Source organism: Moschus berezovskii, chromosome 11 (assembly GCF_049115385.1).
Source record: "Moschus berezovskii isolate FMDL1 chromosome 11, NW_MosBer_1.0, whole genome shotgun sequence".
NCBI lineage: Eukaryota > Metazoa > Chordata > Mammalia > Artiodactyla > Moschidae > Moschus > Moschus berezovskii.
Window position 1 is genome coordinate 96,096,843 of NC_142470.1, and position 27,934 is coordinate 96,124,776.

At 56.7% G+C, this 27,934-nt stretch overlaps 1 protein-coding gene across 1 annotated transcript; it reads right to left on the reverse strand.

Moving 5' to 3' along the window:
* Nucleotides 1-6,769: 6,769 nt before the first annotated feature.
* On the reverse strand, nucleotides 6,770-26,612 carry CYP26B1 (cytochrome P450 family 26 subfamily B member 1). The gene is made up of 6 exons (XM_055400295.2): nucleotides 25,341-26,612; nucleotides 21,681-21,905; nucleotides 12,598-12,873; nucleotides 12,173-12,328; nucleotides 10,521-10,805; nucleotides 6,770-10,165 (listed from the first exon to the last, which is right to left on the reverse strand). The coding sequence occupies exons 1-6, from the start codon at nucleotides 25,542-25,544 to the stop codon at nucleotides 9,773-9,775; spliced, it is 1,539 nt and encodes a 512-aa protein (XP_055256270.1). The 5' UTR covers nucleotides 25,545-26,612; the 3' UTR covers nucleotides 6,770-9,772.
* Nucleotides 26,613-27,934: the final 1,322 nt, after the last annotated feature.

A 27,934-nucleotide genomic window follows, 5' to 3' on the forward strand; every position in this document is an offset into this window, starting at 1 on the left:
CTTTTGCTTCTCTTCTTTTCTCAGATATTCGTAAGAAAATCATTTTCACTTGTTGCATTTCTTTTTCTTTGGCATGGTTTTGGTCACCACTTCCTGTACAATGTTACAAACCTCTGTCCATAGTTCTTCAGACACTCTATCAGACCTAACTCCTTGAATCTATTTGTCACTTCCACTATATAGTCATAAAGAATTTGATTTAGATATTACCAGAATGGTTTTCCCTATTTTCTTCAATTTAAGTCTGAATTTTGCAATAAGGAGCTCATGATTTGAGCAATTGTCAGTTCCCAGTCTTCTTTATGCTGACTGTATAGATCTTCTCCATCTTTGGCTGCAAAGAATATAATCAGTTTGATTTCGCTATTGACCATCTGGTGACATCTACATATAGAGCCATTTTCTTGTGTTGTTGGACAAGGGTGTTTGCTATGACAAGTGAGTTCTTTTGACAAAACTCTGTTAGCCTTTGCCCTGCTTCATTTATACTCTAAGGCCAAACTTGCCTGTTACTCCTGGTATCTCTTGGCTTCCTACCTTTTCATTTCCCCTATGATAAAGATGACATCTTTTTTGGATGTTAGTTCTAGAAGGTCTTGCAGGTCTTCACAGAACTGTTCAACTTCTCTGGCATTAGTGGTTGGGCATAGACTTGGATTACTGTGGTGTTGAATGGTTTGCTTTGGGAATGAACAAAGATCATTCTGATGTTTTTGAGATTGCACACAAGTACTGCATTTTGGACTCTTCTGTTGACTATGAGGGCTACTCCATTCCTTCTAAGGGATTCTTGTCTACAGTAGTAGTAGATAAAATGATCATATGAATAAAATTTCCCCATCCCATCCATTTTAGTTCCTAAGATGTTGACCTTCACTCTTGCTATCCCCTGTTTGACCACATCCAATTTACCTTGATTCATGGACCTAACATTCCAGGTTCCTATGCAATATTGTTCTTTATAGCATCAGTCTTTACTTTTACCACCAGACACATCCACAACTGGCTGTCAATTCCACTTTGGCTCTGCCTCTTCAGTATTTCTGAAGCTATTTCTCTACTCTTTCCCAGTAGCATATTGGACAACTACCAACCTGGGGGTTCATCTTCTAGAGTCATATCTTTTTGCCTTTTCATACTGTTCATGGGGTTCTCAAGGCAAGAATACTGAAGTAGTTAGCCATTCCCTTCTCCAGGGGGCCATGTTTTGTCAGACTCTCCACCATGACCCGTCTGTCTGGAGTTGCCCTACATGACATGGCTCATAGTTTCATTGAGTTTTAAACCCCTAGCTAAAACTCAATACTCAATGGTGAAAACGGAAACTATTTCCTCTAAGATCAGAAACAAGTCAAGGATACACACTCTGGCCACTTTTATTCAATATATTATTGGATGTCTTAGCCACAGCAGTCAAATAATAGAAAAAATAAAAGGAAATCAAATTGGAAAGAAAGACATAAAACTGTCACTGGTTGAAGATAACATAACATGATACTATGGGTAGAAAATCCTCAGTTCAGTTCAGTTCAATCACTCAGTCGTGTCCAACTCTTTCTGACCCCATGGACTACAGCACTCCAGGCTTCCCTGTCCATCACCAACTCCCGGAGCTTGCCCAAACTCATGTACATCGAGTCAGTGATGCCATCCAACCATCTTATCCTCTGTCATTCCCTTCTCCTCCAGCCTTCAATCTTTTCCAGCATCAGGGTCTTTTCAAATGAGTCAGTACTTCACATCAGGTGGCCAAGGTATGGAAGCTTCTATTTCAGCATCAGTCCTTCCAATGAATATTCAGGACTGATTTCCTTTAGGATGGACTGGTTGGATCTCCTTGCAGTACAAGGGACTCTCAAGAGTCTTCTCCAACACCACCATTCAAAAGCATCAGTTCTTAGGTGCTCAGCTTTCTTTATGGTCCAACTCTCATATCCATACATGACCACTGGAAAAACCATAGCTTCGACTAGAGGGACCTTTGTAGCAAAGTAATATCTCTACTTTTTAATATGCTGTCTAGGTTGGTCATAACTTTTCTTCCAAGGAGCAAGCATCTTTTAATTTCATGGCTGCAGTCACCATCCACAGTGATTTTGGAGCCCAAGAAAATAGTCTGTCACTGTTTCCATTGTTTCCCCATCTTTTTGCCATGAAGGGATGGGACTGGATGCCATCTTAATTTTTGAATGTTGAGTTTTAAGCCAACTTTTTCACTCTCCTCTTTCATTTTCATCAAGAGGCTCTTTAGTTCTTCTTCGCTTTCTGCCATAAGTGTGGTGTCATCTGCATATCTGAGGTTGCTATTTCTCCTGGTAATCTTGATTCCAGATTTTGCTTCATCCAGCTTGGCATTTCACATGATTTACTCTGCATATAAGTTAAATATGCAGGGTGACAATCCTCTTCAAACCTTTCCCCAAAATTGAAGTAATGGAAACATTCCTAAACCCATGCTATGAGACCAGCATTACCCTGATACCACAATCAGACAAAAACACTACGAAAACAGAAAACTATAGATCAATATACCTGATGAATATGGAAGTAAAAATCCTAACAAAATACTAGGAAAAAATTAAATATCATAATAAATTCCATATGATCAAGTGGGATTTATTCATTGAATGCAAGGATAGTTCGACATACAATTCAATCAATGTAGTACATCACATTAATGGAATGATTGTGGGGAAATGACAATATCACCTCAACTGATGCTAAAAAAGCATTTGACAAGATTTTACGCCTTTTCATTGTACAAACACTCAACAAACTAGGAATAGAAGGAAATAACCTCAACACAACATTTGTAATAGCCAAAAATTGGAAACAACCCAAATATCCTTCAACAAGTGAATGGTTAAACCAACTCTTATACATCCATACCACGGAATGCTACTCAGCAACAAAAAGAAATAAATTAATGATATATGCAGTAACTTGGATGGTTCTTGAGGGCATTATGATCTGTCAGGGAAAAAAACTCAAAAGATCACATACTGATTGATTCCACTTACTTAACCTTCTTGAAATGACAGAATTATAGACATGGGAAATTAGTGGTGGCCAGGGCTTAGAGAGAGTAGGGACTGGTGGGGAGGTATACCATGAGTGACTATAAAGCATTGTATAGATTTTTGTGGTGGTGAAATAATTCTGTATATTGATTTCACTGATGACTATATGAATCTTAAGTTGATAAAATGGCATCAAACTACACATAAACACTGTGCCACTGTCAATTTCCTGGTTTTGATATTGTACTGGATGCAGGGTACATGGGACCTCTCTTGTACTATCTTTGCAACTTTCTGTGCATCTATAATTATTTAAAAATAAAATACCAACATGCACTGTCACACAAAACCCTTGGAAACATGGCAGACTTTACTCTAATGGAGGAGGAGTTGACATCATAGCCATGCTTTCTCACCATAAGTGGGCGAGTCTGCCACTTAAAAGCTTCTCTGCTCTCTCTCTTTTTAAAATTTTGATTGCTTTATTAAAATGTTCCTCATAGAATTCTTTACAAAAACATTATGTCCTAAAAAAGTCATTCAACAAATATCAAGACCTTCTATGTATAGGACATTGATGGAAAAAGCAAAGGAATCTGTGTTTCTGATCCTTAAAGTGAAGTGAAGTCACTCAGTCTTGTCTGACTCTGTGACCCCATGGACTATAGCCTACCAAGCTCTTCCATCCATGGGATTTTCCAGGCAAGAATACTGGAGAGCTTCTCTTCTCTTGAACTATCATTCATCACACATCCTCCTTCTACAGTCCTGGCACATCACTTCGGCAGCCAGGATCTTCCTCCATCTTGCTTGTTCCTTTCCCTCCCTCCTCGACTGTGTTCTGGAGTAAATTTTACTTCCATCTGTCCCCTCCAACAATTCCCTCACACCTCCACCTTGGGCTGCCAATCACATGTGATGTCTCTGCTCCCAGGACAAGGTAACCATCCTCCTTCCTATTAGGATGCATGTGACTCAAATTGGACCAATCAGAGTCCTCGCAGGGAGTTGCTATGTGAAAACTGCCCTATGGGTTCAGGGTGGAGCATTCTCGCTGCTGCATACCTTTGAGGGCACCAGTCACAATGTGTTCTACAAAACATTTCTCTCAGAGGGAATCTAAGGGTGAGTCCCAGAGGAAAAAAGCTGTGGGAAGGAAGGACTTACCAAAATGTCAAGTCTAAAAAAAGTCAAGTCTACACGAGGCATGGCAAAACGGGCTTCTCTGGGTGGAGACAAGCCAGGAAGGAGAGGACTATAGCCAAGCAGGTGGGCCTTGCCCAGGCACATCTGCCTCCCAGACCACCCACATTCCCTCACCGGAGCATGATGCCCTCACGTGGGCCAGCAACCTGGCCACATGGCTGCCGGCAGCCAAGGATCCCCCACTGTGCCTCTGCCAGCCCCCCAGGGCAGACCCAGCTGCTTCCCAAGTTGGCCTCTCGGTGCCACACTCCCATGGAAGTCTTTGTGGGCTCACCCATCACTCCACTGCTGTGCAGCACGGGGGCCAGAGGCGTAGAGCTAGGGTTCAGGAGGGTTACGGAGAGCCATTCTCGTCATGGGAAGGCCAAGGTTGCAGGGACTAGAATAAGTATCTCCTGAGAGGCCAGAGTCCCTGGGGGTGGATGAGGCCAGTGGGGCAGACCAATCCGGTGAAAGGGAAGTGGGGCAGGAGATAAGGAGCGGAACCTGAGTACCAGCCTGCTGCTTCGCCATCACCGCCTCCACACCGTGCTCAGGGCTTCAGAGCTTCTGCGAGGAAAGGAGCCTGGCTGGCTCAGCTGAGGACTCAGGCAAGTCAGGTTTGTTTTCCCTTCAGCCCCCAACACAGACACTCGCAGTCCTCCTCCCTCTCCCCCTGCCCCATTCCAAGGCCCAGCCCACAGACTGGCTCTGGCAGAGTGCTGTCTCTGCCCTCACCTGGTCACCTCACTCGCTGGCCCTGAGGCCCTGCTTTCCCCTGCCCTGTTCCTGGCGCCCAGCCCCCGGCCATCCCGGGCAGCCAGGCCCAACCAAGGCAGGCTGTTTTGGAAAAGTGCTGGGAGGTGGCAGAATGTGCGGTCTGTGAGTTCCCTCCAAACTGGCGCCCCAACCCCTAGACAAACAGCGGCCGTGTCAGCCTGTCCACAGCGGCCTGTGTTCTCCTTCCAGGCCAGGAGATCCCAGGGGCAGGCAGCCGTGAGGGAGACGTCACTGGCCCTCTGGGCCCATGGGGGAGAGGCCAGGACAGACTGGGTGATGACAGGCCAGCCACCCGCCCAATCGGGCCCTCCCACCCCATGGCAGGGCGGTCAGACCGAGGGCAGCCCGAGGACCAGGCTTTCTTCACCTCTGCTGCCACACAGGACATTCCACCGGGAGAGATGGAATTTACTCTCTGAAAAACCACTGCCTTCCACTGGCACCTTTCCTGGTGGAAGCTGGGGGTGTCTGTTGCTGCTTCTTGCTGACCCTGGAGGCCTCAGTCTGAGAGAACCCTTGGGTGGGGCCTGTGCTGTTCGGGCCAGGTGGCCCCCGTTCTGGCACAGGATACCCTCTGCTTCTGCATGGCTCTGGGAACATCCCTGCTATGCTGAGACTCTGCTTCAGCTTAAGGAAACAGGGGATCACCTTGCTCTCCCCTCCCCAGGGTGGAGGTTAGGGCTTGGGGAGTACAGATCCGGGGCGGAGAAGCAGAGCAAGGGTGACGCAGCCTACCGGTGGCACTGCCCAGGAGATGCTGGTGGTGCCCCTCTGGGTGGCCCGGCTCTGTGACCCAGGCTGTCAGAGGCCCTGTCTGGGCTGAGGTTGGGCCTGACTGACTGTATCAAAAAGAAACACTGCAGTCACAAAACAGCTTTTTCCAGGCCAGCTCAGTGGGGACTTTCACTCCCCAGGCTCCAAGGAAGGGCCCGGGCACAGACAGGGGCTGGGACTGGCCTGAGCATTGTGAGGCTTGGTGCTTGCCAGGGCTGGGCTTCCCGGTGCCTGGTGTAGCTCCAGGGGCCACGGCTTTGCTACTCATTGCCCTCCCCCCCTCCCTACCCATAGCCCCTCCGTTTTAGGGGCTGCCCTGGACATCCCTCGTCTGGCACTGGATGACGTGCCTTTTGCAGGGTCACCTCTGGGCTCTGTGACAGTCACAGTGTGTGAGGACGGGCAAAGCGGACACGCTTTCAGTCATCAAGGGGGCTTGGGGAGTCCTGTAGCCTGTGAGCTCTGCCCAGCCCCTCAGCATGCCTGAGAGAAGGACTCTGTGCCTGACTCTGTTTAAGCCCTTTCGCAAACTGATTTGGTCCCAGAATCAATGCGCTCCTGCGACACCCATGAAATAGCCCTGCGAAGTGCCTCGTGGGGTGTGAGACTGCGAGTCAGGAGAACTGAGTTCTGGTCTATTTGTCATGTGGCTGTGAACATCCACGTCCTCACTCGTGTAAACAAGGTGGACTCTGCAGCACTCTGGTTGCCAAGACACCTGGCCCAGCCACGTGGCCAGGACTCAGCTCCCAGTCAGGCTTCTGGGGCCAGTGACCATCCAAGGACACCCTCTACTCCCCGGGGGACCTGCTGCTCGCAGGACACAGTCACAGACCTCTCTGTGCCTTCACACGGGGAATGGGGGCGTTGGCCTTTCAGGACCAACCCTGAGGGGAAGACCTTCCTCCCTGAGAAGTGAGTGGGACTGGGTGTCATTGAAGGGGCTGTGGGTGGCCAGGAAGACCCTTTCAGGGAGCTGAGAAAGCAGAGACCAGAGAGCCAAACGAGGGTGAGTCTTCACGGTTTATTATGGAAGCCTATAAAAGAGCCACATTGAGTATTTCCAAAATCACAAAATGCACAACATTTCTTTAATATGCAACATGGAATATTATATACAGAGTAAAACCACAAGACAGCAAAAACACTCACACGGCACCAGGTTCATATCAAAACAAAACACACAAGTGCTTTTTTTTCAATATTAAAACAACTGTGATAAAAACATATTAATATTTTGAACCATGTTTACAATAGAGGAAACAATTCATATTTTACTAAATAACAAATATTTAACAGCAAAAACTTTATACTAAATATCTATTTTGAATTATAACAAAAATAGTACTTATAATAGTTTATAAAGACAGACACAAAATTATAACATTTATGAAAAAACAAGTTTTGTGTATAAAATTAGAGCGATCTGGGCAGAGTCAAGATGATGCCCAGAACACAAATGCCAGCGCCCAACATTGAAAGTGCTTCAATCTGCAAGCCCATGGCGTGAAGAGCTTTGTGGGGTTCTGTCTCTTTAATGTCAAGTTACAATAGTAGGAATGGTAAGTGAGGACACATCACCCATCTAATGCTACCACTATGAAACCGACAAGCACGAGACACGGATGGGCGTAGAGGACAGACGGACGAGTCTCGACACGGAAACCCTCCTGTCAGCCAGTCAAGAGCTTTCTTCAGTTCTCTTCTTAACCCTTTTGAGACCCAGTGGGGTGAGTAATCCTCCCTCCCTCACAGGGATCCTCTGTCTTGCCTTCTCTGCCCCTCCCAGGCTGGTGGCCAAAACTGAAGGCCACTGAAGCTTCCCACGGCCCTCCAGCTGCCTGCCCCTTGCCAGGGCCAGGCCTGGCGGGCTTCCCGTCTGAATCTGCACTTCCTGCAATCCTAGATAGCAGTTAAAAACAATTGGTTCGGGGTAAGATGGGTCAGCGTAGAGGAGCGTGGACCTTCCAGAGACTGGGCTTTTTGTAGGGGATAAATTCTGCTGCGCCATGCAGCTGTTCCGCAAGCTTTGATGAGTCTTTAACACGTTTTGTGTGTGTGTGTTTTTGCCTGTTTTTCAGAGTGGGGTGGGGGGAAATTGAGAATATTACTTTTTTTAATGTCAAGGTTTATCAATAATGTCTGTGCTGCACTGGCTTTTTAAACGAAAAGGTAGGAACCGAATGGAATACTTGGGAATGGGTGTCACAGAACAGTCCGTAGGCACAAACCGTTTCCGTAAAGCCCAGCACAAGGTAGGTGTGAGTAGGGGCAGGAGCGGAGGTCTGCCACCTGCCCACCGAACACCACTGGGAAGCCACTCAGTCACTGCTGCGGAGAGCCCACTGTGGGGATTGGTGTCCTGCATTATTCTTCTGTGTGTTTTTGATTTTCTCCTAAAGAGGATTCATTGCTTTTATAACATCAAAAGCCAACAGAGAAACATGAAAAGCAAAGCAGAGTTTTAAAACAGACAAAATCACTGAGAGACTCACCAGAGGCCCAAAACCATCCCGGGAGGCATCCCTAATTGCCAACACTCAAAATGCCAGTGGCAGGAGCTATTCCTCCTCCACCCCGACTGCTCATTTTCAACCAAATCACTTGACAAGTCGCACGTACCCTCCTCAGCTCTCGCTGCAGCGCTCCCCACTGCCGCCTCAAGCCACCACGGCCGAGGGAGGGCTGCCTTCTGCTCTCACCTCCCCTGGCTTTCATCTGGTCCCCACACCCCTGAGCTGGGCTAAGCAGACAGTGGCATAGAGGGGGAAGGGACTTCAAGGACACCTTTCCAAGGGCAAAGGGAGAGGGTCAAGGGAGGGATGACGGAGGCCCTGGCTCCCCGTCAGAAGAAAGAACCCGTATCCTTCTCCACACTCACTAGCCAGAGTGGGGGGCACCGCGTGAACAGTGACCAAGAGGGAGATGGCAGCAGCCTCCTGCCGTCTGTGATCGAGGTTTCCGAGAGAACGGGCAGGGAGGCAGTGGGCCATTTCCCGGTCTCCCCCAGGGACAAAGGCAGACCTACTGGATTTTACCCCGGGAGTGAGGCTCCGAGGTTGAACCCACTGAAGGTCTGGTGCCTGGAGGAGCCGCTCGACCCTCCGCCGGCAGGGGCAGGGGATGGGGGCTGGGTCACTTGCAGAAGTCCTGCCTGGGACAGCTGGGATGGAAGCCGGGGGACGGCGGAATGCTTGTTCCAGTCCCAGTAACACCAAGAGTGGGTTATATCAGTGAATAAATATGGGGATGGGGCGTGGGGGTCAGCCCATGGGCAGAGGGCCTTGGGCATGGATGTACAGGGAGCAGGGTGGGCTCTGAGCCGCCTGGTGGAAAGGTGGGGGTGTCAGTGCGCGTGCCCAGGGCCACCAAGGAGGATGCTGGGAGGACAGGGCCCGGGGCTCCTTTGCCCCAAGGTCAGAGGAGAGGAAAAGTAGCAGCAATAGGTAATTTCAAATGTCCCAAATGGCAAGGGGTGGGCCTCCATCCCCGCTCTGCAGGGTGACTGGTGTTCTACTACCCACAATGCTGCTCCCCGCGGGCACGGGCGGCCACACCGGGAGGGGCACGCGCCTGTCTGAGCCGAGGCAGGAGGGGGGAGGTGCTGAAGACAGGGCCAAAGGGGGCACCTCTTTTTCCCCCTCCCCATGCCAACCACCTGACCTCAAACTAAGAGAGTCCAAAAGAAAAGCGAGGGGAGAGACCAGTTCAGAACATCACAAGCAAAGGCTGCAGCACAGCCGACAGGGTTAACACTGTGACGGGCATGCGGGGCCCAGGGGGCCAGGCCCTTTCCCGGGGGACTAAGCTGTTGGGAACCAGAGAGACGGGAGCGAAGCAGGGGGCAGGGGGCAGGGGGCAGGCCCAACCCCAGAGGATGGGCCCCTTTTGACTTGGGGCAGGTTTGCCAGGTAGGGGACAGGGGAGAGCCAGGCCTGGGCCCTTCCCCGGCTCCAGCCCCACCGCACACAGGTTTCCACCCTTCCATCGCTCCCACCCCGGGGCCTGGTGCCTCAGACCGTGGCGCTCAGCATGGCCTCGGTCTCTGGCAGGATCTTGTTCTGGTTGGAGTCCAGGCCAAAGAACTTGACGCTGAGGCCATCCACAGGGTGCAGGACGGGGACCAAGGTGATGCGGGGGAAGGTCCGGGTGGCCAGCTCGAAGCGGCTGGTGCTGGCCAGCTCCACCGCCAGCACCTTCAGGAACAGCTTGGCCAGGTGCTTGCCTAGGCAGGTCCGGACACCACCGCCGAAAGGGAGGTAATGGAAGCGGCCATCCTTGTCCTCGCTCCGCGCCTGACCGAAGCGATCGGGGTCGAAGACGTTCACATCCTTGAACACCGGTGCCGTGTCGTGTGTGTCCCGGATGCTGTACATGACACTCCAGCCTTTGGGGATCTGAAAACCCTGGAGGCAAGGTAGGGGAAGGGACAGGATGGGGTGGTGAGAACCAGAGGGGGTCTCAGAGGACCCAGGACCTTCTGCCTGCCAGCCCCCCCCAAGATGTTCCCGCTGTGGTCCCGGGGGCCTGGCCAGGCTCTCCTTTGGGCATGTCAGTCCACCTATTTATAGATGTCTCTAGGCAGCTTCACAGGATACCAAGGGGGGCTGCATCTGACCCAGCATTTGGGGCAAGGACCCTCCCACCAGCCTGAAAGCTACCTGAAAGTCAGCATCATCTCCCCATGAGACTGAGGCTGAGGTACCCCATGGGGAGCTGATCTTTCCCATCGGCCCGCCCCGCAGCCCATGGGAGTCTCACGTCGAGCTCGAAGGTCTGCAGCACAGTGCGGTAGCCACCGGAGACGGGCGTGAACAGGCGCATGACCTCCTTGATCACGCAGTCCAGGTAGTGCAGCCCACTGAGCGTGTCGAGGCGCAGCGTGCCCTCGCAGGCGCAGCCGCCACTGTGCAGGAGGCCCTTGGCCCGCAGCTCCTCCCGCAGCTTCTCCAGCACCGCTGGGTGCTTCAGCAGCTGCATGATGAGCGAGGTGCTGGCGCTGGCGGTGGTGGCGTAGGCAGCGAAGATGAGCTCCAGGGTCCCGTCCTGCAGCAGCGCAGAGGAGGCCCCGCTTGCGTCCTGGGCTCAGGCTGGCAGCAGCCCCTCTCTACCCCTTCCCCCCGACCCTGGGGTCATCTATCTGAGCCCTGGTGCTTGCTCTGAGCCTCACGCTGCTGGGGCAGGTGGCCACGGTGGACATAGGTCCAGTCCCCTGGCTGGCACTAGCCTAGAAGTCCTCTGGGGCACAGGTGCTTCCCACTCACTGCTGGACTCCAGGGCGGGCCATCAGCCCTCATCAGTGCAGTGAGCTCATGGGAAAAAGAGCAAATCCCAAGGAGCAGGCACTGCTCAGGCCAGCAGAGTGTGGTGCAGGGTCTCCAGCTGGGCCTCCAGACTGGCAGCCCCAGCTCTTCCTCCCTCCCCAGGAGAAAGAGGGAGGTGGTAGGTGGTCAGGAGAGCTTAGGGGTTAAGGAGGCAGGAGGGCCTGGGATGGGACCCGCAGTGAGAAGGCTGAGGCAAAGTGGCCCCCGATGACTTAGAGCCCCTCCAGGGCCCTCTGGGGAGCAATGGTGCCCCATGAAAAGGCCTCCCCAAGCCGTCTCATTCCAAGCCCTGCATTTTACAAATGTGGATGCTGAGGCCAGAGAGTGGAGTGAACAAGTATGTCCCTTACTTGCCATGGCACTACCTCCAAGTCACAAAACTTCTTATGAAATGGGGAAGTCTTTTGAGCTCCTTTCTGGCTCATCAGAGATTTAAAAACAAAAAAAAAAAAAACGGGAAGCAGAGATAGGGATGGAGCAGTCGGCAGTAGAGTGTCCACGGGCACCTGGGAACCAGCATGTAGGCAGCAGAGTCTAAGTGAGGATGCACATTCGCCTCAAGAAAGGGTAGGCAGGAAGCCTTTCCTGGAGCCCAGAGAGGACAGTCTCGAGGCTGGCAGCCCAGCTGGATTTGGCCAGTGCCAGGCAGGCTGTGCCTCCAACTTGAAAAGGCTGCTCCTCCCCAAGGGCTGAGGCTGCCCTCCAGCAACTGGCTTCTCCTTCTGGGCCTCATTTCCCCAGGTGAGCTCCTAAGGCTACCGTGACCATGACAGGCACTGAAATAGTGGCTACTGCACGGGGGAGGGTTGGGGGTGAGGAGCAGAGGAGGGGTCGGCAATGCCCTGACGCCACATCTGTTCGGGATTTCTAGGATCCAGTTTCCAGCATCTTTTCCAAAATGGTAGAGGGAATTATGGTGGGATGGAGAGCATGGGGCCCAGCTGCTGTGGGGACCAGATCATCACCAGGACTGTGTGCACAGCAAGTCATGGGGAGGGAAGGGACGGCCCACCCATGTGGGTGCGCATGCAGTCCCAGGGTGGAGTTCGGGCACTCGCACTGCCTGGGCCGGGGGTGGGGGTGCCCCACCTTCAGCTCCTGCATGGTCATCTCCTTCCCATGCTCCTTGCTGCTCTCGATGAGGATGTCCAGCGCATCCGAGTAGTCCTTGCCTTGCGTGCATTGCAGCTTCTCCCGGATTGCCTTTTCCAGGCCCTTCTGTAACGTCTGTCTTGCCTGAATGCCCTGAGGCAGGGAGGAGGCCGTCTGGTTACCCAAGGGGAAGGGCAGGGTCACCAAGGGCCTCCTCCCAAGGTCTGGCAAGGTGTGGTGGGGAATCCTCTGAGAATTTCCCATCTAAGCAGCAGAGACCCCAGGTGGAGGGTCCACTGTGCCCTCCCACTGAAACCCCTCTCTGCTAATGTGACCACTGACGGTCTTAGCGGTCAGCTGTCCCTCCCTGAAGGGAGCTCAAGGATGCCCATCTCTTCTCTTCTCAGGCCCTGGGTGCTCACCCGCCGGTAGCCACTAAAGGGCAAGTCGACAGGCAGGGAAAAGACGTTCTCCACAAACTGCTGGTAGACCTCGAAGAGGTGCCCCAGGTCCTCCTCGGGGATGCTAAAGCCCAGCAGCACGCGGATGGCCATGCGGAAGGTGAGCTTCTGAGCCTCCTGGTACACGTTGATGGCCTCGGGGTGGCTGCTCCAGGCACGCAGCGTGTCCTGGATCACCAGCTGGATCTTGGGCAGGTAGCTCTCCAGGGCCTCGTGGCTGAAGATCTTAGAGAAGACCTGCAGAGGAGTGAGCTGGTCAGATGGACTCAGGCCTGCCCAACAGAAGCGCAGTTCCCATGACCGCGATCGGGAAACTCCAGGTCCTCACCCTGACTAGCCTCAAGCCTTCCCACCTCCAGCCACAGTCCCTCTGCTGGCTCCTCCACTCTGAGCCCCCTTCCCACTGCCCACGTCTTGAAGGGAAGGCAGGGGAAGGACGGGATTAAAACAGTTCACAGAATTGGGACATTCAGCATCACTCACAGGGTGACCTGAGCTGTCATTCCTTACTGAAGCCCCAGAAAAGCATGTGCTCCAAACAATGGCAAAGCCCGGAGACCCGGCAGTCCAGCTGCCAACAGGTCTGTGGGCCATGGGGCCCACTGCAGGGCCATTCCTGAATGCCCAGGCCATGGCACAGACGTGCCCAGCAGGAACAGATCACAGGTGAGTGGACTGGACAGGGAAGAGGTGGAAAGCAGGAGGTGGCTCATTTATTCCACTGATGGCAGAACAAGAGAGTCTAAGGCTAGACTGCAGGCAGAACTTCCCAAGGTTGTTCTCCCTGCGAAACACCTACTGGGTGGAGATCCTAGGGAGTCTGTTACTGTGCCATCCAGAAGTCTTCACTGTGACTGGGTCTGGAGGCAGGGGGATGGAGCTAAGGCTTTTCACCTCAAAAGATCAGAAAGCCAAATAGAAGGTCTTTTAATTCCCTGCATCTTCCCAGTTCATTTTAAGTAGCCAGTGAGTCCCTGCTTCTACCTCCCTTGCTTTCTGTCCTCCCAATTCCTGAGCAAAGAAATCCTCAGCCCCCCTGCCCCTCCTCACCCAGATGCCCCTGTGTATGGTTTCACATTGCTGCCCAAGGTGTAGAGGAGAGGGTAAGATGGCCCATGGGTCTCACTGGCAACCAACAACCTCTAGCCCCAACCCCTGGAGACAGCTTTCTTTCTCCAGAAGGGGTGCCCCCACCAATGCCGAGGGAAAGGTCATCAGGAAAGGCAGAGAAGGGATGGGCAGAGCAGAGGAAGGAGACAAATATCCCTCTAGCCACCCCCACTCAGCCCCACGCAAACCACACACACGCGCCCGCCCTCCCCTCCTGCCCCCAAACACAACCACCACACAAACTGTAAATGTGAGAATTTCCCCTGCAGTCAGCTCAAGAAGGAAAAGGTAACATTTTCCTGGCCTCGGCCCTGCATGGCTAATGGGAGGGCTGGTTTGCAGAAATAACAGTGCTGGCCCTTCAGTGGCCCAGCCAGACGTTCACAATAGCACTTTCATTCCGAAATTCCCGGTGGGCAGAGGGAGGGAGGGAGGGAAGGAGGCCGGTGAGGGGCAGAAAAACCAGCACTGTTTGGGGCTGCTCCCGCTACGAAGGGACAGCTGAAAGGCAGAAGGATGAGTGAGGTGGCCAGACGCAGCCCAGGCCTGGCCAGGCCACTCACACCTTGCTTAGCTGTGGGGGCCCGGGGAATTTCCAGGGCCACCTCACTCCAGCGTGCTCTCTGCTTCAGCAAACCCCCTCCAACCCTGGTGTTCTTAGGATTCCAGGTTCCACTCCTGGTCCAAGAGTTTTATGGGTAGGAGCAGGGCATTGCCGCAGAACCCAACACCAGCTGACTAGGGGCCCTTATAAAATAGCAAAGAGCCCACAGAAAGTGGTCCATGGGAGCTGAGCAGGCTCATGAGGGACACAGGATGATAATTCTGTGGCTGCCAGGCCTCTGTGGGGAGGCTGGAGGTAGGGCAGGCAGGGACGGTGGGGGGACCATGCCTGGCCAAAGCCAGCCAGTCCAGAGCAGAGTCAAGGGCACTGCCCTGAAGGAGAGGAAGCAGGGGCTGGCCAGGGCCCCCAGCACACAGAAGACCTGAGCACAAAAGTGGGCATGTGGAGGGGGAGGGGGAAGCAAGCAGAGGCCCACGCCGAGGAGGACCAGCCAAAGTCAAAGCCAGCGAGGCTCCGAAGATGCAGTGGTGGTGGTGGTTTAGTCGCCAAGTCGTGTCCGACTCTTGCGATCCTGTGGACTGCAGCCGGACAGGTTCCTCTGCCCATGCAGTGGGTGGTAGGAAAAGGCAGACCTGGCACCCGGAAACCTGAGATTTAATCCCAGATCATCCACCAACTCACTGTAGGATCATGGCCAAATCACCTCCCAGCCTCACAGTTTCCTCATCTGTAAACTGGTGAGGCTGAACCAGGTGACCTCTGAGGTTCCTTTCAATGTACAAATCACATAAACACCAACATCCATGTGTCCCTAAGTAGACACTATCTCTTCAAAGCCCAGAATCTGGTATTATCACATGGTATAATTGCCTTCTGGGCCCCTACTCACACACTCGGTATGGGCTACAGTGGCTCAGAAGGGGTCACTCCAGGGCTACCAAACAGGGAGCTCTGAGGGGCCCCACTGCACCCCGAGGAGTGGCCAGACAGGACCCAGGGACAAGCCCTGCCCTGTCCCAAAGGTTACATTCCCTGCGCCCTCTAGCGATGGCTGGTTGAATTGCTCCTACTCAAGCCCTGGGAGCCACGGACAACATTAAGGCCCCAAGCGGACCTGGGACTGAGCAGAGTGATTCCAGAGCAGGGGGTCCACACCTGACATCCAAGTGGGAAGGGGCCCTGAGCAAGGCCAGAAGCTGAAATTACCCCAGGATGCCTGAATCTGCAGGCTTTTTGAGGTGAGGCTTCTGAAAGAATTGCAGCCCCAACCAGGGCACTTATCTTGACCCATCCAGGAGTATAACTGGATGCTCTGGGGTCCCTTTCCTCCTGGCAGTCCCATGATTCTCCTTAGAGGCCCCCTGAGGTGGAAAAACTACCCAAACGACAAGCTAAGCAAAGGCAGGTTGCGGGTACTCCGAGCTCAAGGGGCTTTGCTCCGTGGTCATTAAGACCATGCTCTTGCCTCCTGCTCAGCTGTTCCACAGGCATCGGGGCCTCCCAGGCGCCGAGAAACTCCAGGGCCTCATCCCTGGGACCAGGCCAGGGTTAACAACGCGGGCGCTTCCCAAAGCTGGGGCAGCCCAGAAACCACCGCCCACCACCAAGCCCAGGAGGAGGCGGAGGCGCTGGCAGGGCAGAGGAAGGCCGGGGCTCACGGGGGCGGTAGGGTCAGCACTCGGGCACTGGGGAAGGCGGCGGTGGCGCAGCTCTGGGTGAAGAGGGGAAGGGTGTCCCGTGGCCCCAGAGCCCATGACCTGACCGCAGTTGCAGCGAGAGCCAGGACTGCTTTGTTTCCCTCTGGGGCTTCCCTGGGAATTCCCACAAGTGAGCCAAGAATGCTGGACAAAGGTCACCGGGAACCAGCCCGGCTCCGCAGAGCCCGGCGGTGGAGAGAGCAGCAGGTAGGGAACGCCCCATCAGGGCTGGTGCTGGGAGGGCAGGGCACAGGAGACCTGGTAACTTCAGGCACAGACGCCCGAGCAGGATGGGCTCAGGCCTTGAAGGATGATGTGCTTAGAAACCCTCCCCCCACCTCTACCGGCTTTCCCAGCAATGCAGTTGGCTCAAGAACCCCCATCCCTGGTTCTTCCTCTCCTTGGAATAAAAGTAGGTTCCACAGCGGGGGCTGGGGTAACCACCGGGGGCTTGTCAAGGCTCAAATTCCCTGTGATTGTTTCTGCAAATGTCCCCCTCACACCCCGGGGCCTCCCTCCCCACGTCTCACCCTGGGAGGGGAGTAGCTCACCGGGCCCCCAGAACCCTGTGCTGACCCACTCAGCCAGATAACTGCCCCTTCACAACTCGATGGATGCAGAGAAAGATGGGCAGCCTCAGAAGCTGGAAGAGCCAGAGAGGGAACCCACTCCCCGGGCCAGTGACTCAGACTGGGAGGAATGGAAGCGGCTGCCCGGGAGGGTGGGGGCCCAGGCAGGCCACCCCGCCAAGCCACCGGAGCCGCAGCCTGCGGAGTGGAAAGAATAACAGAGGGCGGGCAGCCCCGAGGCAGCTGTCCGCACAGCACAGGGTGACGCCAAGGTGTGTGCTTTATACTCAAGGAAGGGGAGGACAGGAGAGGACGTCACCCCTTAGCTGCCTGGCATTTCCACTGGACCTCCACTTCACCCTGGCTGCCTCCTGAGTCAGGCCCCACTCAGACTCTCTGATGGGGAGGTGCTGGCCAGATACCCTCCCCCTCGCTGCCCAGCCTGTGCATGCCCCTTCTGGGTCCTCAGCATCCGTGGGAACAGAGTTTCTGTCCCCTGTTTGAGTCCAGCTCTGACTGTCTCCCCTAACTCTTCCACACACAACAAAAGCACCCAGTGGGTGAGGGGAGGGCAGCACTTGGTACATCCCTGCTGGGTCACAGACTCTAAGGTCTTCCCAGACCCTTCTATCCCTCCTCCAGCCAGAGACAAACCCCCTAGGAAAGTGAGGCCCAAAGCAGGAAGAGCCTCCCAAGGTCACAGTCCCAGGCATCACTGGCCACACTCAGCAGGCTCCCTGAATGCCCAGCCTCCCACCACTCCAAACCCACTGAGCCAGCCTCTACCAGTCCTGGGGACTCCAATGTATCTATGAGCCTGAAGGGGACGCTCCTCAAGGGCCCAAGTTTATTCTAAGGGTAAGGCCAGCTGTTTTGGCTACTCTGGTTTACTCTCAAACTTCGTCAGCCCCTGGAGGCACACTCCCAACCTCTGCCCTTCAGCCTGGGGCACCTGGAACAGATACAACCGGCATAGAGGGCTCAGGGCCAGAGCAGACCCCAGCCAAGCCTCCCTGCTGCCAGCCAAGGCCACAACTGTCTCCCAAGGCTGGGAGAGTGAGCACACACCTCAGCATCACAGTCTTGGATCCATCCCACCCTGGGAGAAGGACGCAGAAGGGAGAGGGAAGGGAGAGGACAGCCCCCACACCACTTGCCCCTGCCCGACACAAGGGTACACAGAGGGAGGAGACCACCCCCAGGCGCCCTGGCAGCCAGCCGTGGGCAGCCTCCCCCGCTGACCTTCAGAGACATCCGCTCCTGTCAACCGCCCCCTCTGAAGCCCCTGATGCTACAGTAACTTTTGGTGAAGGACCTCCGCTGGCCGAACAAAGGCTCTGAGCCTATGCCGGAGGTGGGGGAGGCGGGGGCAGCTCCCAGGAGCAGGGCTGCCTGGCCATTCACCGCCTTCCCATTCAACCCAGGTAGAAACTTCTGCCCTGAGCCGAACGTGATGGACATGACTTTGGAGCCAGAGGCTGTGCATTGGTCCAAAGGCCACCTGGAGCCAGTCTGAGCTGGCCTCTCTCAGGATCCCGCAACTGTGGGCCCTCTCGGCTCTGCCCTCCTGCCGAAGCACCTCCTGGTCTCTCTATCCTGACACAAATCCCAGCATACACAGGATTTCTGAGAGGAGTACAATGAGCCTGAGCCTGAACTCCATCCCCGCCCAGGGGGCCAAAAGGCTAAGTCAGTTGAGGAGCCATAGGTGGGTGGGCAGAGTTTCTTAATTCCTACCCCCAAAACCTGAGAAGCTGTTCCCCTATCTCAGTCATGGCCACAGAAGTCCCTGAGCCAGAGGTCAGAGTAGGAGGGGCAAGAAGACCACTCCTAGGGTCTCTCCAGTCCAGAGTTCCAAAGCTAAGTTCATCCCTGGGATGCACTCTGATGCAGAGAACTCCAAGTTCTCTGGCGCAATCTCAGGGCCACTGCCTGAAATGCCCTGAAGATGCTGGCTCTTTGGCGTGAAGATGCTGGCTCTTTGGCGTAAAGAAGCCGGGCCCTAGGAAGAGAGGAAACGTCTGATGCTGGTGTGTGGGGTTCGGCACTGCCTGCTTCCAGGACGACCCACGACAGCTGCCTGGCCGCCTCCTCTGCATCTCTGGCAACCCTCCCCCATCTCTGCTTCTCTCCATGCACTCTTCCAGAGCAACCCAGCCTCTCCGCATACACAGAGAGATGCAGCCCCGCCCAAAATCAGAGACACTCCAGGCTCCAGGTAGGGGAGGCATAACAAAGGGCGGCGACGGAATCTGAGGTGGTGGCTATGACGACACTGGTCTGGAGTCCAGAGAGGATTCTGTTAGACTGGGCGAGGTGTTCTCCCTGGCAACCCTACCCCTCTGGGCCCTAGACCACCAGGGCAGCCTGGACAAACACCTGGACTTCAGCGATGGCTGTGAGGAACCCCTTCCCAGCACATCTGGTCAGACCTCCCAGAGAAGGGGTGGGGTACCTGCCCCAATGGAAATACTGACGTTCCTACTTCCCCACCAGCAGGGCCTCACTACACCTGGGCCCCACTTCCTGCGAGTACATCCTATCCTAAGCAGGCTAGGGTCCCTGCTTGCAGTGTGGACTGCATAAGGCAGTCAGAGTGGCACAGGGTAGCCCCAAGCCTGGCCAAACTGGGCCTACCAGGCACTGGGTCCAGCAAACAGGCCATTCTCTCCAGGACCAACACGTGTGCCCCTGAGTATTCCCTTCTCATCCCTCCAGCTAGATACCACTTTTCAAGGGCAAGCACCTTGCCTTTATGTTTGTATACCTACCCTCTATGTTTGTTTCTCGCCCAAGCCCTGCTATTTAACTAGTAAACTTAAGCTAACGGAACACCAATGAATGATTTTGGGGAGAAGGACCTTTTCATCTGTCTTTTTAACATAAGATGCACACATGCCACATAACAAGACCCCCACCAGGACACACAGAGGGTCCCCAAGTCTCTTTCAGGGTGAGCTGGTGTCTGGCTGCTCCTGACCCCGAAGGAGCTAGAGGGCAAGGGTGCCAGGAAGAGGGACAGTATCTATGCCTCCTCTGTGATCCAGCTTTCTGGCCTCTCTCAGGTCCCATCAACTCACCCTGTCCCTCAGACTTCCTTCCCTGAGTATTCCTCCAGCAGCATTCATTGTGTCCCCCACTCCCCGCCCCGCCCAGCCCAGCCTTCCAAATGGACCACAGAAAGTCAGTCCCTCGGGGACTTTCCAGGAGGGCCCTGCCCTACCTGAAGGCCTACAGCCAAGTCAGGCAGAGGGTGAATGGAAGTGCAAGGCAAGAGCCTCCCCGCAAACCTTCCACATCCTCAGGGTCTCACACTCAGGTCCAGACGAAGCTTTCTTCCTCCCAGCACCGACCCCACCCCAACCCCCACCCAGCAGTTCTCCGTCTCCACCCTCAGCTTCTGGCAGCCCCGGGTGGGCAGGGCTGAGTAGGCTCTCCTCGATGGCTTCGAAACGCTCTTCCCAGAGACGCCAGTGTTGCAGGCCCTGCCCTGCCTTTTCCTCCTTCCCGACCTCTGGGAGTCGGTGATGGACAGGGAAGCCTGGCCTGCTGCATGCAGTCCATGGGGTCGCAAAGAGTCGGACACGACTAAACGACTGAACTGAACTGCCCTGACCTGTTTCAAGTCCCTCAACCTCTCTAAGCCTCAGGGTCCTCTTCCTTGAGCGGAGGACAAAAGTGACTTTCTAAACCACATTCTTTGGAGCTGGGTTTCTGAGTCTCAGACTCTCTCCTAACTCTTTAAACTTTTGGTGGAGTTACACCAAAAGAAAAAAAGAAGTGTTTGGCTGCCCCCTCCCCTCCACTCCCGAGAACCCTCCCCATCTACCCCCTGGCTCTGTTAGCTGCTTCCTGCTCCAGTGAAGCAGCAGGAGAGACTACTTCAGAAGCCCCTTTCCCAGCCCCTGAAATGCGTGCTTTACAGGGGCGGGGGCGGGGGCGGGTATGTGCAGACCAGTCCCCTCTTATTTTCCCTCCTTTTGTCTGTTACGAAGAACTACTCTTCGTGGGCCGTTCGGAAGACATCGAATTCTATGGGATGAATTCCTCTGTTCACACACAGACTTCCCGCGGAGGGGGCTGCCTACCGTGGCCCTCTCCTGTCTCCCGGGCTCTGCCACTCGTCCCGGAGATCACAGGCTGCCTCTCCCTTTCCTCTAGGTTTCAAACCTGGTGAGTCCTCTGACCCAATGGAAAAAAAATGGAGAGAGGGGAGGTCGTGCAGCGCCGCCTCCCCCCAAAGCGGCCGCTTTAAGGCGGCGGGCCGGCGCCCCGCCCGCCGGCGGCTCAGCTTTCGGGTTACTGCAGTTCAAACAGCACGTGCCGCCCGCGCTCGGAGCCGCGGCGGCGGCGCAGCCCTGGGAGGGGGCGGGGGAGTCTTGCTCCGTACGCGCTGGCTCGCCTCCTCCCCGCCTCTTCCAGGCGCTCGGGAAATCCACAGGATAAACACCCACTTTCTCTTCCTCTTTATGGGAGGGGGGTAGGTGCGCTTTGATCCCCCGCCGCTCCCTCGGCTGGTATCCCACCCCTCATACTTCCCCCTCGGCCCAGACCCGAGCGCGGTGGCCGAAATTTCACCTCGCCCCTCCCAGGCAAGGCCCGGCAACCGCTGCCACAAGGTGCCCCCAGCCGCCCGCGCCTGCTTGCGGCGCCCTTAAAGCAACCTGCAGCAGGGGAGGCTAGGTGTGATTTTAGAATGAGCCGTTTCTAGTCCTCGGGATTCCAAGGGGCGATAAGGAGGAGCGCTGGCCACCATCCGCCCTCCCTTTTTGTCCAGGTTTGTGGAGCACGACGAGGACAGGCTTTGGACGCCCCTATCGCCGCATGTTCAAGGTGTCCAAACCAACTCTCAGTGACCCTCCCTTTGGGCCTGGTAGTGCGCATGGTGCGGTGGGTCAGCAAAAGGGCAGACCCGGAGGAGGCCTCTGCAGGCCCTGGATCTGGGATCGCAGCTGTCTAGGGAGGGAGCTTCGGGATTCTCCCGCATGGTGTGCAAATAACGGGCGCGGATTCTGGTGGGGACTTCTCCGGGGCGCCAAGAACTCCGTACTCCGAGGGGGTGCACGCGAGAAGAGGATCAGAGCACGGTTGCGGGGCTCTTACCTTGCGCTTGTTCCGGTGGATATCGCCGATGGAGTTGGACACCGTGTTCGGGCCCAGCAGCATGCGTGTGCTACGTGGCCACTCGGTGCTCACGAGGTGGTGCTCGCCCATGAGGATCTTGCGTACATTCTCCGCGCCTGTCACACGGATTAGCGGCCGCCCGAGCAAGTGCGTCTTGAACACGTTGCCATACTTCTCCCTCCGCGACGACTGGAAGCCAGAACCCTGCAGGGGCCACACAAGAACTTTCTCAGGGCCCACCGCGCCAGATAGGACGTCCAGGAGGCCCAGCCTCGAGGGCCCGCGGGGGAGGGGCGGAGGACCCCACCTCGGGCACCAGGTCCCTCCCCTCCCCTATCCCACTCACACACATATGCACGCACGCACGTAGGTTTTATTTTTCATAGCATGCTCGAGAACTGGGAAGTGGGGCCTAGAGGATAATAAATAATGCAAGGGGGCGAGAGGCCCAGGGCACCCCGCGGGAGGTGTTTTAGTAATGACTTGCGGGAGGGAAAAGGTATCACGGACCGCGGGACCCTAAACTAGAGCCTCCGCCTCCCCCCTCCCTCGCCTCGCGCTCGGGAGACTCGGAATAAATATTTCCAGGCTCGCGGCCACGGGCTGGCGAGACCCCGCGGGGTGGCCGCAGGCCAAAGATTATTTATAGCGGCGAGCGGTCGGTGCCCCGAGGCAATCACTACAAATGGGGGTTGGGGTTTCCTCCGTTCGCGGGTGTGTGCCTCGGAGGGACCCGGCGGCCCTCTGAGAGCTCCGCAGGGTAGAGTCACGGGTCCGGAGCCGCGATTTTCCGAATGCAATTTGCCCCGAAATAACTGAGCAGGACTTTCGTCGCCGCCTTGGAGTTTGGAACGCGAGCGCCGAGGAAGGCGCTTCCCGCGGGGCGGGGCGGGGCGGGGCGGGGCGGCCGTCACAGGTAACCGGATCCCCGGCGGCGGCGCGAGCCGAGCAGAGCCAGGCCCCGGCCCGGGCCGGGCGCTCGGAGGAGCTGGCTGCGCTGGCCCCGCGAGGGTACCGGAAACCGAGGGGACCTCCGAGGGGCGGGGGCAGGGGCGTCCCGCTCACCTTTGACGTCGTGGCTCGCCACCCAGCCCCGCATTAACCCTTCTCCGGCCGCGGCTGCAACCCAGTGAAAGGGGAGGGGCGCCACCTGTCAGGCTGCCCCGCCAGCAGACGTGCGGATGCGGGCTCCAGACCTGCGGGGTCACGCACCCCCCGAAGGGGCCCTCGGCTTCCTCTTTTCCCCGGTTGGTCCCCCTCCTCACTTTCCTTTCTTCGGCGGAAAAGTATTCGCCAGTTAGATGTGTACACACCCCAGCCCCGCCGAAAAGTGACTCTGCAGAACCCGGAGCCCTAATCGCTTTTCCACATGTGCCTCCGGCCCGGGCGCGCGACAGGGAGCGAGCCCGGAGCGCCCGCGCCTCCGGGTCGGCGGGCGGGAACTCCCGCCACTCTGCGGCACTTCTCGGCGGCGTCTACCCCTTTAAGAGAAGTCAGGCGGGGGTGGAGGTGCGACCGAAGCGGGGCGAGGAGCCGGGCTCCCTCGCTCTGCCCGACGTACCGGTCTCTCTCACTCCGCCTGACTCGCCTTCGCTCCTCTCCTGCGTTTCCTCTGTTTTTCTTTTCTTTCGACACAAAAGTTGGGTTGTGAATTTTCCGAGGTCGCCGCCGCCTTTCTCCCGCCGCACCCTCCCCCCCCGCCTCTGATCTGCCTAACTATAATTAAAGTGCGTTTTTTGTGGTATTAATAAAGGGTTATTTGTCCGCCGTTTCCACGGTCTTCACAAAGAGGACTTTCATAGGGGCGGCCGCTCGGGCCGCGAGTCCAATTTATACAAAAATGTTGTATTTTTAGCCCTGGGCTCTGTTTAGATGGCGCACGGTGGAAACGGAGAGCCCTTGGAGGTCCCCCAGTAAAATCTGATAAATGACTCCGAAAAAATAAAGCTAGGATTCAGAGGGTTCCCATTAACCCCTTCATTGCTCCTCTACACGCATCTCTCATTACCCGCCCGCCGGGAGGGTCAAGGGCCCCCCGGGGGCGGATGGATGGGGCGGCGTAAGCCTGCTTCCCCCTCCCCATCTTCCGTGCGAGTTGGACGCGGAGCCTCAGAGGCCCTTGTGGGATTCGGAGAAAAGGTCAGGGGGACGTTGGTGGCCGGGAGGGGGGGGAGCAGACCGCGAATTCGGCAGATTGGCTATAACTAGGCCGGGGCCGACGCCCCTGTGAATTATTTTATTTCCTAAATTCTCGGCCAAAAGCCTAGACCACCGCTGCAGTTAACCCTTTAAGTGTGTTGGCACGGGAGAGGCTCTGGGGATTTCTTCACGGCGGTGGGGGCGGAGTATATAGGTCTCAATGGTTCAAATGAACCCCACCTTGCTGCACGAACCCCAAAGAGATGAGTTTGATTCCAGGACTTGGGAAGACCAGAGAGCAAAGGAACCTCGCGTGCCCCTCCCGCCCCAGTTCTGCTGTCAATTGGCTCCGGGCGGGGCGGGGCTGCACTGGGTGTCTGTGTGTGCACGCGCGGATTGCACGCGTCTGTTAATTTCAAGACAAGCTTTCGCACTTCTAAACTCACAGGTCTCTGCCTTCACCTCCCGCCTCAGCTTTCCTGGGCCTGGGCTGTCTGTTTCAGTACAGCCATCCTTCTGCTAATTCTCATCAGCATCTGCCAGACAAACCCGCGTGCACTCGCGCACGCAACACACCTCCCGCGGTTAACCCAGAGGACCCCCATCCCAAAGAAAAACCTGTTGTTTAACACACTGCAAAAGCGATTGTCTAGCGCTTGAGGAGGTTAATTCCAGATTAATTTCCCCATTACCTACCTGGGTCTGGTCCCCGACAGGCCCACCCCCATTATCGCCAGAAGTGTGGTTTCTGCGGCGTCTAACAACAAACACAAACGCTCTCTATGGATCTCAAACGCCTCTCCCAAGTTCCTCTCCCCTGCTAAACCGTCCCCACCCAGTAAGTAAATAGACCCTTTTCTCCGAAAGTCGAGAAACCTCGGGTCTCAGGCTTCTCATTTTCCTTGGGTTACCTCCTTCTTCCCCCACCACAAAACACACACACTTTCTCGAACCGTGGACCAGGGCAGTAGTACCTGGCGCGGCCAGTACGGGACGCGGCGGGAACAGAGCCCGGGTCTTAAAGCGGCGATCCCGGCTGCCACTGGCCCACTCTTTCTTTTCCTGACTCGGTTTTCGGGTCCCAGGTACACCGGCAAAGACCGGGAAGTCGACAGCGACTGGGACAGGAGCGCGAAGGAGAGGCGAAAGCGGCTCCAGACTGGACGCCCCCTCCGACTCCGGCTCGGGAAGCCCCCGGGACGCTAGACGCACCCCTGCTGAGTCGCCCGCGGCTGGAAAAAGTCGGTCTTGGGAGCCCTCTGGGATCCAGGAACCTCTCTTACCACCCCCTTGAACCTGCGCACCCGGCGCCAGCGGGCTCAGAACCACGCCGCAGGCGGGCCGGGGAAGCCCGGGCGGCTCGGGCGGAGAGGAGGGAAGGGGCGGGGCGGGGACTGGTGCCTTCGGGCTCCCGGCGCCCCCTGGCCAGCCCGCGGCTCCATCCGCCCGGTGCTCGCCGTTAGCGGAACCTGGAGAGCAACGGAGTGAGTGCGCCCTTACCTGTAGCAGCCAGTGGCCGGTCTCTCCGATGAGCGGGAAGCCCATGGAGCCCTTAGGGATGGGCAGCTTGCAGCTCTTGTCGCGGGTGGCAGCCCAGCGCAGCTGCCACAGCTGCTGCGACACGGCCAGCAGCAGCGTCACCGACACCAGGCACGCGGCGAGGGTGGCCAGCGCCGACACCAGCTCCAAGCCTTCAAAGAGCATGTTGGCGGCCGCTCGGGGGATTGGCTGTGCGGGCCTCGGCGGGGGAGGGGAGGGCCAGACGAGAAGGGACGCGAGCGGCGGGGGAGGGGAGGCTTCGGCCGGGAGTCCCGGCACCTCCGGCCGAAACAGAGAAGGAGCAAGGGGCCGAGGGAAGGGAAGTGGAGGTTGTGAGGGGACAGCAGAGGGGGGTGGGAAATCGCCTAGAAGAAGAGAGAGAGGAGACACGAGGCGACTCGGAGTGTAACTTTGTTTGTTTGTTTGTTTGTTTGTTCCCTTATAGCGGGCTTAGGGGTTGCTCGAGGGGTGGCGAGACGAAGTCGTGAATCAAGCTGGTGGGTTAGCTCTCCCCGCAACCATCACACTCGGAAAACTTGGGGAAAACTTTGTCCAGCGGGAGTCTCTCTCGTAAGCCCCTTCCCCTGTTTGGGAAAAAAAAAAAAGAAGAAGAAGGGGGACAGAGAACTAGCGGAGAGAAAGTGCGATGGATTTGTCAAAAGTTTTCCCCTCAAATTCCTAGGTTTAAAAAAAAATAAAAAGAAAAAATCCTGAATCCCCAAATTCCAACGAACCCAGAAACTTTGGGTGCAAGGGGGAAGCTCCCCGGCTGAGGCGAGTGGAGAGGCCGGGCTCAGCGCCTCTGGGCTGCCCCGGGCGGCGTGCCGGAGCCCCGGAGCCGCCGCTGCACCCCCGAGGCGGGCGCGGCGGGCGAGGCGGCAAGGCGGACGCGGGTGCGGAGCCGGCGGCCCGCGGCCCGGACGGGACGCAGCCGGCGACAGAGCCCCGGGCGGGCGCTGGGGCGGCGGCGGCGGCGGGCGGGCGGGAGGGGTGAGGCGGGGTGGGGTTGGGGGAGGAGGTGAAAACCCGAGCTGGGCTATTGTATCAATTAAGAAAAGGCAGTCCGTCCCGGGACGCGGTCTCTCGGCTCTGGAGTTGCTGCTGGGGAAAGAAAGGGGGGAAAAAGAAAGGAAGGCAAAAGGAATCAAAGAGGGGGGAAAGCCGGAGGCAGGATTTCAGGGCTGATGGTTTTAAAAGCTTCCCTCAATGTGAATTTGTGCCTCTGAGAGCCAGGCGATGCGTGTGTTTATATAGAGGCGGGAGGCTGCGCCGTGGGCGCTCCGCCAGGGCCCCCACCTCCCGCCACCCCCAGCCCTCCCCACCCCCCCGCCGCGCTCTCGAAGCCGGAGGCGTGGTGAGAGGCCGGCGGCCGGAGCGTGTGAGCGCCCGCCGGCCTGCTGCCCCGCCCCGGCCGCCCGCAGCCCGCCGCCCGCCGCGGACCCACTTGTAGCCGCCGCAGGATCAAACTCAGTTCACCTCTCGCCTCCTCTTCCTTCTCGCCGGCGTCTCGCTGAGCCCGGCACCTACAGACGGACGAGATGAGACGCACACACAGACACACACACGCGCGCGCGCACACACACACACGGTGAGCGCTCGCACGGTGCCCGCTTGGCTGCTAGGCTACTTCCCTCCCTCTTTCCCCCTCCCGGGCCCCCGGCCCCCTTCTCGCCCCCCAGGCAGTCCCGCGTGGGCTGTCGCCCCGGCAGCTGAGGTCTCCGGCGGACCGCTTCTCGACTGAGGGGCGCCAAAAGCCCCTGAACCTGTGCTTAGGATCCCCAGCTTCCATCCCGCGGGACCCCGCCGGCTCCTGTCTCCCGGAACCCCTGAGTCCTCTCATCTGTCACTCCCAATTCCTTCTAGCGGGGAGTCCCCATGTTGGATCCCGACATCCTCAGACCCTGGAGGCCGAGGTCCCTCCCCCCCTTCCATACGTCTCTTACCCTACAGGACCCGATGTGCCCCTCTCCCCGTCCGCGTCCGGGCAGCTGCCGCTGCAGCCTTCCCCTCGGACACCTCGAGAGTCCCTCACTTTGCAGTCCCCTCGCCCCGCAGCGTCAGAGGAACCCCGATGCTGGTCTGGTGAATGTCCCGCGAAGAGGACCAATGCGGCGGCCCCGGCACCCGGAGGCGGGAGGAGTAGGGTACAAACATTCATTGATAAATTAGTATTTAAAAATAAACATGCCAGGTGAGAGCGGCCACCTTCTCCCAGCCGGCCGCTGAGGGCCAGCGCGCGCGCCTGTGCGAGGTGTGCGTGTGGCCCAGGGCCGCGTCTGTGCGCGCGCGTGTCCCGGGTCGGCCCGACGTCTGTGGAGCTGCGTGGCGTGTCTGCAGGTTTGTCTGTTCTCTCTGGTGCTGAATGTGTGTCTGTGCATCGTGCATCCGTCTGTCGTCTGCTCTCTCCTCCTGCTGTCTGTGATACATGGAGCTGAGCGTGCCAACCCCGACACGGTCTAGCCCGTGCCTGGCTCGCCCTCTCCCGCGCGTCCTGTTCCCCCGGCCCCCTTTCTCCGTCGTTCACTCTGGCACTCCCAGAGCAGAAGACCTAACCT

Excerpts from the sequence above, each read along its gene's own strand:
- CYP26B1 (XM_055400295.2), bottom strand. The coding sequence starts at position 25,544 with ATGCTCTTTGAAGGCTTGGAGCTGGTGTCGGCGCTGGCCACCCTCGCC. Across the intron at positions 12,874-21,680 it reads TCCACCGGAACAAGCGCAAG|GTCTTCTCTAAGATCTTCAG; the intron begins GTAAGAGCCCCG and ends ACTCCTCTGCAG. Across the intron at positions 10,806-12,172 it reads TGACCATGCAGGAGCTGAAG|GACGGGACCCTGGAGCTCAT; the intron begins GTGGGGCACCCC and ends GCGCTGCTGCAG.